Raw genomic sequence first — 14,720 nt, 5'->3', positions numbered from 1 at the left:
AATGTTATAATAGAAAGAAATGTGTAAATTGTAGCTGCAAATGCAAATAAGGAAGCTGCTTTCACCATTAAAGGCAATAATTAACTTCCCACGCGACCTCGTGACGTAGGAGTGCGGCAGAGTCACGTGACGCCGTCGGCTTTCTCGGCGGAGACTCAACAAGCTGAGAGCAGGTGAGACCGCCTCAGGGTGAGGGAGCCTCAACTCTGGCAGGTAGGATGGTTTCATCAGCTGAGTGTCTGCTCGATAAAACTTAGAGAAACACAAAAAGGCTCAGACAGAGCGTTGACCTGTGTTTGTGCTTTCGTTTTTAGCGGAGCCCTAGAAACCGAGTACTTAACGTCTTTAGCGTCAAACTCGTGAGCGCTGTGATAATGAAAGTGATAGCGGATATTTAGCAATAATATATGTCTTCAAGGTAAAATAACTAGGTTAAACGCTACTTTAACGACACTTTAATGCTATTTATAAAAGTCCATTTCCCCGGTAAATGTCCGTTTTGTGTCCCTGAACGCCTCACGGTTTACTCGGAGGTTTAGTGTCCAAATATTTCACATTAAAGTTATCTACTGGTACGATTTTAGCTTTAATTCGGCAGCTTTTGGTGAACTAAGCAGCATTTGAGGTAAATACAATTTTTTTCATATCTTGGCTGCTTATAGATTTGATTATGATATGTAACAGAAACAAGTGGAGATTAGGATCCAATCTAGATTGGACACACACGGAATGTCAATATACTGTATTGTATCATGTAAAGATCAGATTAGATTTGAACAGCTTGTTTTGTTTAAATAGCTAAATTACCTGTGAATGGGGAGATATACAAATAAGTACTAGATATTTTATCAGATACCGTCTAGTCAAAATGCTTATTCTATTCAGTTTCAACTCAGGTGTATCCAAACAAATTTTCTCACTTGCTTCTAACATGTCAGGAGCATTTGCCTTTTGTTGCTTTTATATATTCATATCTTTATTAAAAGTGTTGTGAAAAAGTCAAATTACTAATTTGAAGATTTTAAACTTGAACTAGTTGCAGTACTATTATCGATCTAAAGTTACTGAGTGAGAGCTGTTTTAGTATTTAATTTGATACGGAGTCGAAACCTGCTGCTTTTGTGACACAGCTCTCATCAAAACAACACCAGCTGACCCAGGACGGCGCTGGACGGGGTGTGTGGAGGAAACATGCCAACGCAGGGAAAGCTAGACCCGTCCTAAGCTCATAAACACGGATTAACACTCCTTAAAGTTCCCTCATCCCTCGCTGCCAGAGCTGGTTGTGCAAGGCTTCACATAGCAGCCACTTTGTAATGAACAGAAAGGTTTATGTGTTTTATTGTAAAAGTGTTGTCTCCATGGAAACAGCTTTGTTATGGTCTTACGAGGAACCTGCTGAGCTTTGGGCCTAACTGTGTCGAGCAGCACAGTTAGATTCCTGTAAATGAGGAAGAATCCCTTCAGAGTATTGTTCAGACACAAAAATGGAAGAATAACATCTTCTAATGGTGGTTGTTGTTCCTTCCTTTTGTATTTGTTGACTTGAGCTGCAAATATTAGTTGTCTGTTCAACAACTTTACCAGCACTGTGTGACTATTCTGATAAATATGTACCTATTAACCAAACCTGCTTATCTCTGAATTGCATGGAGACAAAGTGTTCCCGTTGTTAACATTTATCGCTGAATCATTAAATTTGGTTAGTTTTATACGTGACTTATGTTTTATTTTCTCTGATCGTATCCCAACCCCATCTATTTCAGCGGTGCTACAGGACAAGGGTCTATGTGACAGCTGAGCATGGCCTAAAGCTGCTTTAAGGTACTGGAACAGAAGCAGGATGGTGGACGGGTCAGGTTTGCTGCAGTGTGTGGTGCGTGGCACAGACAGCGGGCAGGGAGGCAGAGGAGGCCTGAGCAGACCCAGAGGCTGATGTTGGTCTCATACTTTAGGGCTAATAATATATTAGTTCAGTGATTTCTAGTGTCCGCTCTGCTCTGGTCTGCAGCAGCCAAAAGCCTGATTTAGTCTCAACCAGCCCCGAAGAAAAGTGGGACAGAGCCGCTGTGTTTAGGGACCACCTTACTTTCTTTGCAGACTATTCTGAACGACGGGCTCCTGCAGGGATCTCACCATGCTAATTACTGAGGACTGCTTTTTTTTCTTATTACAGGTGGACGCCATGAACTACGTAGGGCAGCTGGCGGGCCAGGTGCTGGTGACCGTAAAGGAGCTGTACAAGGGGATCAATCAGGCCACTCTGTCAGGATGCATCGATGTCATTGTGGTGCGGCAGCCTGATGGGGCGTTCCAGTGCTCCCCGTTCCATGTCCGCTTTGGAAAACTGGGGGTGCTGCGCTCCAGGGAGAAAGTGGTGAGTGGTCACGTTACAGGAAGTGAAATATTCACACTTCACTGTCAACGTGTTTTGAATATGTACGATATAAAATGCTTCCAGATTAAAGAGGCAACAAAACAATCTGAGAACTAAGTGTATGGATTATTCTGTCATTTGATACAGTGATTATTCCCAGCTTGATTAAACCTTTACCACTCAGGAGAGACGCCTTTCTTACATAAGAATCGTATGTGTTACAGAGGAACAGAAATCCAGACAAAGCAGGAAATAGTGGTTTAAATCGGGCATAGTTCACGTGGGTACCTTCCTCTTATTATTGTGGATGGTTTACTTAGATTTTATTTGGGTCACATTAGATTAATAGTCTGAGGCAGATTTAAGGTACATGTTGTCAAATATACAACAAGCCTTCATACTGTTTGCTGTTTCTCATTAACTCCTAAGGTAATTCTGTTTACTGCGCTTTAGTGTGTATGAATGTAAACTACTGTAGTAGACTTCCTGTCAGCTGTGTAGGATGTGGTGAACTGAAAGTAGGGCACACCATTTAAATCTTACAGATACTTGTGGTTTGAATCTGCAGATTGATATAGAAATCAATGGGGAACCTGTGGATCTGCACATGAAGCTTGGAGACAGTGGAGAGGCCTTTTTTGTCCAGGAGACGGAGCAGAACAATGTGAGTTTTTCTGCAAAAATGCAGATTTTGAATAAGTTTATCACTAAACTGTGGGGTGTTTTTCCTCCACACAGGAGTTTGTCCCAGCCCACCTGGCCACATCGCCCATCCCCACAGAGGAGGTCCCTTTCAGGAGCAGGGGGTCGGCAGGGGACAGCGGTCAGCCACTGAGCCCGGATGACGTCCAGCTTAGCTCCAGCTCAGGGGGCAAGAAGAAGAAGAGACGTCGGAGGAAGCACAAGGCCGAGCCGCGCAAGGAAGAGCCAACGGCCGCTGGTGGAGAGCTGGAGCCGTGTGAGCTCAGCTCCGATGAGGAGTACAACCCACAGCACGGACGGTACGTGTTCACTCTGAACACTAAATGAGTTAAAATCCAACGTTTGTCATCACTGTGATTTAATTGTTGTTTCCCGTGTTTAGAACATCTTCACTCTCTATGATGAAGGACAGTATGGAGCAAAGGCAGCATTCCCTGCCCTCCAGCCTCGAGTGGGACAGCTACCCTTTCTCTGACGGAGACTGGTCACCCTGCACTAGGTACGACCCTGTCACGCTTTCTCTTTACATATTTACATAGTTCAGAGAAGCAACAAGATGTGATTCCCAGTCTGCCTTATTAAAGCAGACCCCCACAAGGTCGTTGTAGCTGACTCAGTGGAAATGTGCCGTTTGCCTAAAGCAGGAAGGTGTGCGAGCCCACGTCGGCCAAAAGTGATTCTGAGCTGATGGTGAAGTCGACAGAGAGCATGTTCAGGGCCGAGTCCCACATGCAGTGGGCATGGGGGGAGTTCCCAGAATCCACCAGGGTACGGTTTAAACCTATGCTAATGGAAGCTATAGATATTTTGTTTATTTGGTTCATTATTTACTCTATCTTGTGCTGAACTGTGCCCAGGTCAACAAAAAGGACAAATCCGAGCCAAAGACGTTGACCATCACTCCCTCAGAGAGCACACACTTCAGGGTTATCTTGAGCTCAGACGCCATGGAACAGGAGACGAAGGAAAGGGACAAGAACACTGTTTGCAGTATTGTCAAACCAGAGCCTCGGACCATCAGCCCCAATCAGTGCAGCAGACCAAGGTCACATGCTGCCAGCATCACAGAGCACAAGCCAGAGCTTTTGAATGCCACGCCTGGTAGTTTTCCATCCGCACCGCTCACCTCCAGCGTCAACACGCAGACGGCACGCAAGGCCCGGTGGACGTCTTCACCTCCGGGCCGCAGGGACAGTGGCTGCGCCGCTGAAGGAGGCGGTAACGTGGCTGGAGATTCTGCCTCATCCAAAGCCACAGATTCCCCCATCAAGAGGAGAGGTAACGAGGTCCTTATGTTCCTCGCTTGGAGTTTGTGCAGTCTTTACAGGAAGGATGTGGTTTTCATTTAGGCCTTTACATTCTCTAAACCACACGCAGAACAGGAAGCAGTCAGCGATTTCTCAGTAAACCTCTGTCTTTCTTATGTAAAGGTGTGAGGAAAAGGAGCCAGCATCAGGGACCTGAAGACATTTACCTGGATGACCTGAATGCACTCGATCCTGATGTTGCTGCTCGCTACTTCCCAAAAAGGTACAGATCTCACATTGCCCATGAACAGAAACCCGCAAGCTGTTAAATGTACACAGTTTAAGCAGAACTAGGTTGTGGAAGTATTTGGCATAAACATCTCTGCTTGTCTTTACGCTGCTTTCCTTTGGGCCAGTGAGTCTGAGGTGGTTCCCAAACACTGGGTGGAGGTAGGCCGACGCTCTGGATCCCAGTCCCCTCAGTCTGTTGGCAGCGCTGCCGCAGACAGTGGCACCGAGTGTTTGTCCGACTCGGCCGGCGACCTGCCGGACGTCACGCTGTCGCTGTGTGGAGGCGTTGGTGAGAACTCTGAGATTTCTAAAGGTAATCTCTACTGACAGTTGTTAGTACAAATGTCACTGATGAAAAGATGGTTCCTCTTAAATTTGATCTTTTCTTTTGTGATTATTGCATAAAATTATTTAGAGAGAAAACTCAGCCTTTTATGTGCAATTCATTTCAGATAAATTCATGGAGCACATCATCACCTACAGTGAATTTGCAGAGAATCCAGCGATCATTGACAACCCCAACTTGGTGGTTAAAATTGCAAACAGGTCCGTCATCCTGAACTACTACACACGATTCATTATCAATTAATAAACATAAGATCACATCTGCTCCAGAATCTTTACTTCATAGCTGTGAATATCTGTGTTTCAGGTATTACAACTGGACACTGGCAGCACCTCTGATACTGTGTATGCAGGCGTTCCAGAAGAACTTGCCAAAGGTATCCACTTACTTCACTGTGTTTATAGTGACCTGTTGGCTGTTTATACATGAATCGTTCTGGATGGCAGGCTACAGAGGAGGCCTGGGTTAAGGACAAAATGCCCAGGAAGTCTGGACGCTGGTGGTTCTGGAGGAAAAGCAGCGTGAAGCAGGTACTGAATGCGAGCGATTAGTGTAGAGCAGCTCGAGTCGGACAGTTTGAGTAACTTTGCATTGTAAATGATTTTAAACAAGTTTGTTCCTGTTTTGCATTATTATGCAATGACACACACTTGTCACTGTATCCTCCTTTAGTCATCAACAGAGACCAAGTTAGAGAGACAGGAGTCTCTGAGCAGCGAGAGCCCAGCCTCTCAGCAGGGCCCGGAAACACAGTGAGTCAGAAGCCAAGCTCACCCTCACGATTAAAGAGCCATGACACAAACCATTAGCAGCTCTGCCTCCCTCTGGTGGTGATAAGTGGTTCTGCAGTTGACCCTGAATCATAGATTGTAGTACAATCTGTCATCTTCCCTGCAGGCAGAAAACAGCAGAGTGGTCCAGTGATGATGAAAGTAAAGAGCTCACCGCTGAGGCGACTACTGAGCGCGTGCAGACGGAGAGCTCTCTGACGGCGCCTTGTCACTCCTACAAGAAGTCCCTCCGCCTATCGTCTGACCAGATAGTAAGACAAGTGATGACAAACCGCTGGTGTGGCTACACTAAGAATCAGGCTCACTCTAGTTTGCTGCACGGATCTGTATTACCGTAGTGTTTGTGTGTTACAGGCCAAGCTGAAGTTACGAGACGGGCCCAATGACGTCACCTTCAGTATAACCACCCAGTACCAGGGAACCTGCCGCTGCGAAGGCACCATCTACCTGTGGAACTGGGATGATAAGATTGTGATCTCAGACATCGATGGCACAATCACCAAGTACGGGAATATTGATATAAAATAAATGTGTTTTTTACGTTTAATTCTTAACAATATTCCACCAGTGTTTAATGTGACTCGTGACCATCTGCTCCTCACAGGTCCGACGTGTTTGGTCACATTTTGCCTCGGCTCGGTAAAGACTGGACTCATCAAGGCATCGCTAAGCTTTACCACTCGGTGCACGAGTAAGCCTCACATCACGGTTATGTGTGTAGTGTCAGAAAACGCCACAGGATCTAATCCATCGACAAACACCTGTCTGCTTCAGGAACGGGTACAAGTTCCTGTACTGTTCCGCCCGAGCGATCGGCATGGCCGACGTGACCCGAGGGTACCTGCATGGGGTGAACGACAGGGGGACGCTGCTGCCCCAGGGACCCCTCACGCTGTCGCCGAGTAGCCTGTACTCCGCTTTCCACAGGTAAGAAACCCGTCTCCTGCTTGTTTCACTCTGCAGCATTATTTACAGTACAGTAGATTAGGCAACACAAGCAGCTGATTAGTCCCCTGTGTTTGCATTATTAGAGAGGTCATAGAAAAGAAGCCGGAGAAGTTCAAGATCGAGTGTCTCACAGACATCAGGAACCTGTTCTACCCGAACACAAACCCCTTCTACGCAGCCTTCGGAAACAGAGACAGCGTAAGTGCACCTACGTAACGCTGATGTGCTGATTTCACCTCATACTTATTGTACATCGTCTTTTTGCTTCAGGATGTTTTCGCCTATAAGCAAGTGGGTGTGCCTGTGTGCAGAATATTCACAGTGAATCCCAAAGGGGAGCTGATCCTGGAGCAGGCCAAAGGCAATAAAACCACGTATGCATCAACTTCTCTGAAGCCTTTGTTGCTATGTCAGCTGTTGCCCTTACAGATGTTCATTCCTCACTTTCATCTTACAGTTATAACCGACTGAGTGAGCTGGTGGAGCACGTCTTTCCCTTGCGCAGTTCACAGGACAACGCCACCTTCAGCTGCCCAGAGTTCAGCGCCTTCTGTTACTGGAGGGAGCCGATCGCCGAGGTGTGTCTTGAGGAGCTGCTTTAGCTGTGGACCGGCGTTCCTAATTGTCTAGTAATGACTTCGTGCTCTCGTACAGGTTTTGTGCATTTGGAGAGTATCCTCCCAGCACAGTTGGGAGGTATTTCAAGGCTATGTCAGCTGTTGGCAGCAATGGCAATGACATCAGTTCTTAAAATTGCACTTTGTTGCAACGCTTGAGAAGAAATTGTCTAAAAATTGTCTAAGCACTGACTCAGTGGCCATAGATTTGCTGCCTGACTCATAGTTGCCCCTTTAAAGCCTTATTCTGTCATTTGTGATTAAACCTTTTAACATCTTTGCTGCAAAGCTGAAGGATTTTGCACGATAGGTTAAAACTGTGAAATGACTTTACTGCATTAGTACAATGTTGTACAAAAGCACTTTCTCGACTATATGTACTGCTGCTGATGAGTATGCAATATGTTTTGATACATAGAAAATGATTTAAAATTGATAGTGAAAATGATCTGCACAGGTGACGGTTCACTAGACAAGTGTTAATGTTACGTGTCTTTGCTTTGTGAAATTTAATACACTCTTTCTGTGAAAGTGATGATCTTTGTGTGAAGAGAACACACAATATTTTCTTGGACTTTTCAATGAAGAACATTTGTTGCTGCCTCAAGACTGTAGATTGTTGATTACTTTGTGTTCTGCACAAAAATATTTGGTTTTATTAAACATGTTCAACTATTTGTTCTGCTTTCTATGCAAAGGATTGTTTAAGAGTCTGTGTTGATGAACCAGTTTTAAACTAAATCCACTTTACTGCAGAGGACATTAAACAGCAAAATATATATATTAGTGTTCATGAGAGAAATAAACTAGTTGAATACCTTTTCCTTTGTGTTTGCTTTATCCACCTGGTATTAATATTTAATAACTGATAATAAATCACTCTCAGTATTTTACTCCAGTATAAGGTGTCTTTCTATAAAGAGGTTGGGCTACCGTTGTGACGGGCTCGGGTACAGCAGCACAGCACTAAATGATGACAGGATCTCCGAGGAGGCCGAGATGGCGAGCCTGCCGGCCGTCATGATGAGCCCTAGTCGGTCGCCTCGCTGCAGTGACAGGACCAGGCTGAGCGAGGCTGGGCCGCTGCAGTCACATTGGCCACGTGACGCGTGCGCTGCGGCTCCTGACGGGAAACCTGCCGAGTCCAACCTCTGGATGCTTCGGTTGGACACGGAGAGGACGGCCTCTATCCTCTCGCCTCGCTGGGCGGCGAGAACGGCGGTCACCAGGTACCGTCCGTCGGTTGGAGCCGTGAAGATGCCTGCGAAGATCGTGTCATAGTACGGTCATATGAGACGTTTCTAAGTTAGAAACCTATGTAAATATGACGGCATTACCTGTCTGAGTGTCATAGTGTCCTCCATCATTGAGCAACACCTTGTTGAATCTAATGATGCCGACCTCTTCTTTAAAAGGCAGAAGACTCAGACCAGCTGAAAACGCAGCCTTTTCTCCTGGACACAAGAAGCATCTCACTATAAACCCTGTGGTGTCAGAGGATGTATGTACGAGGAAGAAAGTCTAACCTGAGGCGGCAGGTTTCCATGGCGACGGCCTGTGAGGCATGTTTACATCTGTTGAGAAGCATTCTGTTTAACCTACACCTCAAAAAAGCTTTGTCGTGATGTTGTGAGCGCATTAACCTGGTTTACCTGAGACCAGCGGTGCGCCGGTCTTCACGGAGTCGGTGGATTTAACTGGAGAAGCTGTAAAATTAAACAAAGTCGTGAAAGACGAGCCAGCGGCGGCAGCGTGCGGAGCGGAGACCATGTGAACATGGAGGCGTCTCACCTGGCGCTCCAGCGAAGCCCTGAACGGGCGCCGTGCTGCCGTCGGTGCCTCTGGGCAGCTTGGACGGGATCATCTTCCCAGGGGGACCCGCCTCGCCGGTCTCCATCACAGCCGGCGGGCTCAGGAAGGCATCCACGGGGCCGACGGGCCCGGCCTGGAGGAGCCCCGCGTCCTCCACTGTGACCTGAGCCCCTGGAAAACACAGAGGCAGGCCAGATGTGCAGAGGTGAAGCCAGCTGTTTCCATGGTGACGCTTCAACTTGACATGACCTCCGTATCCAGGCTGCTCATTCGTTCTTTTACGGTCTTATGTTGTGAATTTAATGTTTCAACCTTTGCCTCTGACCTTCACTACACGTAACCGCGTTCATCCTTACAGTTGGGCTACTGTCAACTCTTAACAGCCGAAGAGTGAGCGATTATCTGAGCCTTTCATTATCTGTCATAAACACAGAAAACGGCCGCGCTGCCGTCATCCATCATTTGAACAACATTCCTGGGAGCCATGAGCCAAGGCGGTTTATCAACAAATCAGGCCTCGTGGCCGGGGGCGCGCGCTCTCACGCTTTGCTCTCCAACGAGACAATGTGTCCCAAAGGTGCTGCCCCCCCAAGACATCAAAGGCACCGCAGCAACATACCGAGGCTCAGCCACATGATCGGGTCCCAGACGGCCGGTCCCCTCGCCCTCAGGAGAGGCCGCCTGTTAACTGTAGCATGTGGAGAGGGGCCGGTGTGCGGCCGTAAAACACATGTGCATCTGTTTTACTGCGCCGCGCCCGCTAGCCGTGTCGCAGCGCGTATAAAGCGAGGTATGCGCTGCAGAGGGTGGGCTTTGATGGGGGCACTTTCAAACTGGTCTCAGACCCGGTGCCACGAGGAGGAGGAGGAACACGGGATGCGTACGGGTGCATTTGGCAGGATGAAAGGAGCGGCTGTAAACAAATGCAGCTGGATGCTGATCCACCCCCCACCTCCACCTCCCAGCAGCGTTACACAGCCACTGTGTGGTGTGTGTTGGCCTCGCGTACCGGTGAAAACACACCGGGTTCGATTACATTTTAAAACTGATAGGTCAAAGCAGGACATTTACAACAGCTGACGGAATCTGACAGCTTTATTGTTCTCGAGAGCTTCCCGTCAGGTCCCGTCTTGTTTTGGTCGGTGAGGTTATCACGGCTGACCACGGACCAGCGTGGGAGCACGCGAGCCGTCTTATCTGTCACAGGTCACTGACAGTCAGGAGCAGAAGAGCATCCGAGCAGCCCGTCTAATCTCACTGGGCTCCATAACAGGGCTCCACGCCGCCGCTGGGGAGATACTACAGCAGCATAAACACGATGTATGTGTACACGCGCACGCACGCACGCACGCACACACTTCAGTAACCGACTCTCTGCTGTCTATAAATTACACTGTACATTGCAGCTATTAAAGCCTTCACCGATGCCTTGTTAAATGTCATTACATGATTTAATGGAAAACATAAAAGAGTCTGCTGTTATCATTTAACTCCTTTAACCTTTGCTCTAGAGTGCATCACATGATACCAGTGTATTTTTAAGACTATGTCCAGCGTTGTAATGCAGCTGTAAACAGCTGTAATTAAGATTTACTGGAACCGACGGATTGTTGAATAAAGAAAGGATCCTTTCAGTGTTTCCTTTCCTGACTCTCCAGTTGAAGCTATGACATCATAGTGAGCACACTGACAAGTGGCCCCTGAGACACTGCAGCTTTAAAAAAAAATGTAGCTGCAGCTGGAACAGAGAAAACGTTGGAAGAACGCGTTAGTCCTGCAGAGCCTTTAAGGAAAAGACATGATGTGTCATCGGTTCAGGAGCACCTGCCTCAGACACACTGAAGCTCTGAAGTGATAAAGACGCCACACAGGGATCGGTGATAAGCTGAGTGAGGAGGTGGAGAGGGAGCTGTCAGGGCACCGAGGGCCAGTGGAAACCATGAAGAATCCTGCTCCGGCTTTTTTAAGTCACAAAACCCAGTAACCCAACGCCGTCCTGTCCCAGAGGAAGTGACTTGGCTTGTAAACATGACGGCTGTGCTTCATAAAATCATTTCCACGACTACAAACCTGCATGTAGCTGGTGTAAAACACCAAATCAATAAGATTCTAACGTGTAGAAGCACGTTGCCTGAAGAAAAAGTGAGGCATGGCTTTGAAAAGCCAAAGTATTGCTCAACACAAGTGGGCTCTATTAAATGAAACATGTGTCTTCAATCAACTCTGCCTCCTTCAAGCAGAGAACGCGGGTAAACCAGAACCCGACTTCCTCTGGGCCTGACAAACAGCCGGCCGCTGATTAAAGGGTGAAGGTGGAGGAACATTACAGCGGTTTGATGCCATCATCAGATTAAGACCCCCGTTTCAGCGGAGCCTCCGCTTACTGAGAGCTCACCTGTGGACCCGGGAGGGCTGCTCGCGTGCGGCTGCAGGCCCCGGACGGCGCCCCGCAGGCCGCCGATGTCCCGCGCGTGGGCGGCGGCGGTGGCGTTCAGGCGGGAGACGCAGGTCCACAGTCCGGCGACGTGCTTGTCCAGCCCCTCTCTGATCCTCTGCAGGCTGCTGGAGACGGGGTCCAGCCTGGAGCACAGCCGCTCCACGCTGGCGACGCGCCGCTCCACGCGCCCCACCTCCTCCCCCACCTCCTCCGCCCTCGCCCTGCAGCGCTCGCCGTCGGCCCTCGCCTGCCGGTCCAGCTCGTCCGGCCGCCGCCTCGGCTCCTGACGCCCGGTCCCGAGGGGCTCCTGCTCGCCTGCGGTCTCCGCTGGAGCCGCCTTCGCCGCGTCGGACAGCGAGGCCTCCAGCCTGCGGACGCTGCCTCGCAGGGAGCCCAGCTCGCCGCGTAAGCTCCGGGTGTCAGTGCTGCGGTCTACGTCCCGCAGGTCCTTTATCTCAGCTCTTAGACTCGTCTCCAGAGCTCCTACAGCTGTTTTGCACCTCTGGACGTCTCGCTGAAGGTTTTGTACAGCTGTTGCGTTGGCTCCGCACTCATCGGAGCACAGCTGCTCCAAGACACTGAGTCTGTCCTCCAGAGTTTGAACAGAGCCCTTCAGAGAGTCCTGATTCCCAGGTTGGGTCTGGGACTTGGTACTGGCTTCCAGCCATAAGGGGCTCAGCCTGTCCTCCATGGCGGCTAGCTTGTCCTCCAGAGTCCTCCTCAGAGCCTCAATGGCGTCTGCATGATCTTTCTTCATCTTCTCCACCTCGTAGAAGCGCTTTGTCTCTCCACTGCTCCCTGATGAGTTGAGACTCACCTTTCCTGGATCGACGAGCTTAGTCCGAAGCTCCTGGATCTCGCTGCGGAGGTCGCTCTCCTTGGACTCCATGAGCTCCGCCAGGCTGAGGTAGTTCACTTCCTGTCCCTCGCACTGCTCTTGAACCGACGTGATCTTGTACTCGCAGGAGTTCTTCAGGTCGGCCATTTTGACTTCCATGCCCTCCATCAGCTCCTCCCTCAGAGCGCGGATCCTTTGGTCCACATAGACACGCAGGTCTGCATCGCTGGCCGGTGGCGAGGGCGGGGGGGTGGCCTCTGCCTTTCGGGCCGCCTCCATTAGCAGATGGATTTGCCCGTCATGGTCGCTGACGCGGCCCAGCAGGTCGTTCAGAGCGTTGCCCTTGGACTCCAGGTCATCGGTGACCTGGCTGATCTTGTTCATGACTTGATCCATCGATGGCGCGTCGTGGTCAAACGAGAAGTCTGGCAGCTCAATGATTTGAGTTTCGGAGCCCCGCGCGCTGGCCGGCTGCCTGAGGTTATTCAGCAGGCTGAGCACCATTTTACTGGCGTCCTCTTGGAAGTCCAGCCTTAAGTTGGAGGACATGTCTGTCATTCGCGCCTGCATGTCGAGGACCATCTGGGAAAGTCGCTGCACCTCCTCCTCCAGGTGTTGCGCGCTTTGAGGGCCTCCGCGACCCCCCTGACCCTGGAGCGGACCTTCCCGCCCCCGTGGACGGCTCCCGTGGCCCTCGCTCCTCTGCTCGGGTGCTGTGGCGAGAAGACGTTCAGAAAACAGGAAGATGAAGGACAGTTTCACACATTGTCACATTACACTTCCTTAGGTACGAGGGTGACTTCCACCTAGTGGAGCTGGAACATATCCAGAGGGAGCCTGGGGCAGACGCTCCACTTGGAGGAGCTTCAGGTCCTTGACCTCCATGCAGTTGTGGCCCTGGTACCCCGGGCAGCACCTCCACTCCAGCTCTGTTACAGTCTTATAGGCAATCTTATACATGGGCTTGAAGTGTGTCCGATATCTGAAAGCAGCCACAATGTTTTCCTGTTTACTACTCAAACACTGTTAAACTGCATCATTCAACAGATTACAGATTTCATGACCACACCATCAACTTGGAGTAACTGTTGACACGCAGACGGGAGAAAAACATCCATGTCATGTTTACAGCAATTAATCATGCGATTAGCAGGAAGCAGTTCCAGACTTTCCACCAAGAGGACACGGACGGTCCTAGTGATTAACCGCATTTCTTGCTCAATAAACAGTGAAGGAAAACAAAAAACAAACTAATATCTCCCCATGACTCATGAAGATTCAACACAGACGGTCTGGTGGTTTTTCTTAATTGTAGTATAAATAAAATGAGGCTTAAATGACAATTACGCACTGAAATAATTACGCATAGTGGCGAAGCTCAGAGTTTAGAACCAAGGTTCGATTTTAAAGCAAAACATCTTTATGATAACTTCTAATAACGGGGAGGCGTTGTCCAACACACGACTACAAGTAGAGTGCGTAAGAACGGCTCCATCGCCACATCACGCACAGCTGACCAAGCACGAAGCATGGTCATCAGTATCATATTTAGACGATCCATTAAGTGTGAACCGTATAGTGTTGCTGACTTACATCACTTGCTGGCCACAGTTTGGCAGCTCCGGCGGACACGGCAAGAACCCCGGCTGCACGAAGCTCTCCGTGCCCCCGACGACGGCGCAGCTCACGTTCTTGTGCACAACGTAGGCGCACCAGTTTCTGCGGAAAGCCACCGACTGAGCACCCCTGACGCTCACACTGAATGCGAACAGAACTGAACACACGTGCAAGAAATCCGGACCACTCACTTGTTCCGCTGGCGGGTTTCTGCGCCAGAATATGCGCTCCCCTGGAAGATGCTTTGCTGAAAGGGCGTCCCATTGATGAGCGGCAGGCTTATTAAAAGGACAATAAGTAGGAATCCGCGCGTCATGGTTATTATAATCAAAGTGTTTCAGCTTGAACTAGTGGAGCTCCGTGACCAGTGAAGGCAGTGAGGGTTGTTCCCCGTCTGCGGCGCGCAGACCCCAACCGCCTCCAACAGCTTCCTTGGCTGTGACGTTTTGGGCCCCCCTCCAATACTGACAGATGCCTTTTCAGTTTTTCCTAAATTACACAGACACACCCAGATTCGGCTTCCTTATGCCTCCCAACAACGCAATGTCAGCCTACATACAGTAATTTCCGGACGCCTGTATTTGGATAATGATTGTCTTTGTTTCAGAATCCACCGTAATTATCCTGTGCGCAAAACGCGCACGTCTGTCAGCATCTGTACCGTATTTAAAGCTTAAACTTAAAGTTTTAATGTAGC

General features: G+C 49.2%; 2 protein-coding genes across 9 annotated transcripts; one reads left to right on the top strand and one right to left on the bottom strand.

The window, feature by feature from the left end:
• The first annotated feature begins 99 nt into the window (after positions 1-99).
• LOC114853024 (phosphatidate phosphatase LPIN2-like) lies at positions 100-8,141 on the top strand. 6 transcript variants are annotated; one of them, XM_029145845.3, is made up of 21 exons: positions 135-213; positions 1,767-1,824; positions 2,177-2,377; positions 2,946-3,041; positions 3,116-3,378; positions 3,462-3,578; positions 3,721-3,847; positions 3,937-4,357; positions 4,510-4,609; positions 4,743-4,930; positions 5,070-5,163; positions 5,270-5,339; positions 5,410-5,493; positions 5,636-5,715; positions 5,861-6,005; positions 6,109-6,257; positions 6,359-6,445; positions 6,529-6,681; positions 6,786-6,900; positions 6,973-7,076; positions 7,160-8,141. In XM_029145845.3, the coding sequence occupies exons 3-21, from the start codon at positions 2,186-2,188 to the stop codon at positions 7,302-7,304; spliced, it is 2,730 nt and encodes a 909-aa protein (XP_029001678.1). In that variant the 5' UTR covers positions 135-213; positions 1,767-1,824; positions 2,177-2,185; the 3' UTR covers positions 7,305-8,141. The 6 variants fall into 6 exon arrangements, with proteins under 6 accessions (XP_029001674.1, XP_029001678.1, XP_029001679.1 ...); XM_029145841.3 differs by lacking the exon at positions 1,767-1,824 and having other exon boundaries at positions 100-213; XM_029145846.3 differs by lacking the exon at positions 1,767-1,824 and having other exon boundaries at positions 156-173.
• Positions 7,860-14,621, bottom strand: emilin2b (elastin microfibril interfacer 2b). 3 transcript variants are annotated; one of them, XM_029145837.3, is made up of 9 exons: positions 14,215-14,621; positions 14,000-14,125; positions 13,213-13,388; positions 11,527-13,119; positions 9,111-9,302; positions 8,972-9,025; positions 8,846-8,893; positions 8,657-8,773; positions 7,860-8,580 (listed from the first exon to the last, which is right to left on the bottom strand). In XM_029145837.3, the coding sequence occupies exons 1-9, from the start codon at positions 14,337-14,339 to the stop codon at positions 8,249-8,251; spliced, it is 2,763 nt and encodes a 920-aa protein (XP_029001670.1). In that variant the 5' UTR covers positions 14,340-14,621; the 3' UTR covers positions 7,860-8,248. The 3 variants fall into 3 exon arrangements, with proteins under 3 accessions (XP_029001670.1, XP_029001671.1, XP_055364578.1); XM_029145838.3 differs by having other exon boundaries at positions 8,657-8,770; XM_055508603.1 differs by lacking the exon at positions 14,000-14,125.
• Positions 14,622-14,720: the final 99 nt, after the last annotated feature.

Source organism: Betta splendens, chromosome 4 (assembly GCF_900634795.4).
Source record: "Betta splendens chromosome 4, fBetSpl5.4, whole genome shotgun sequence".
Taxonomy (NCBI): Eukaryota; Metazoa; Chordata; class Actinopteri; order Anabantiformes; family Osphronemidae; genus Betta; species Betta splendens.
This window is presented reverse-complemented; position numbering and strand designations above follow the sequence as displayed.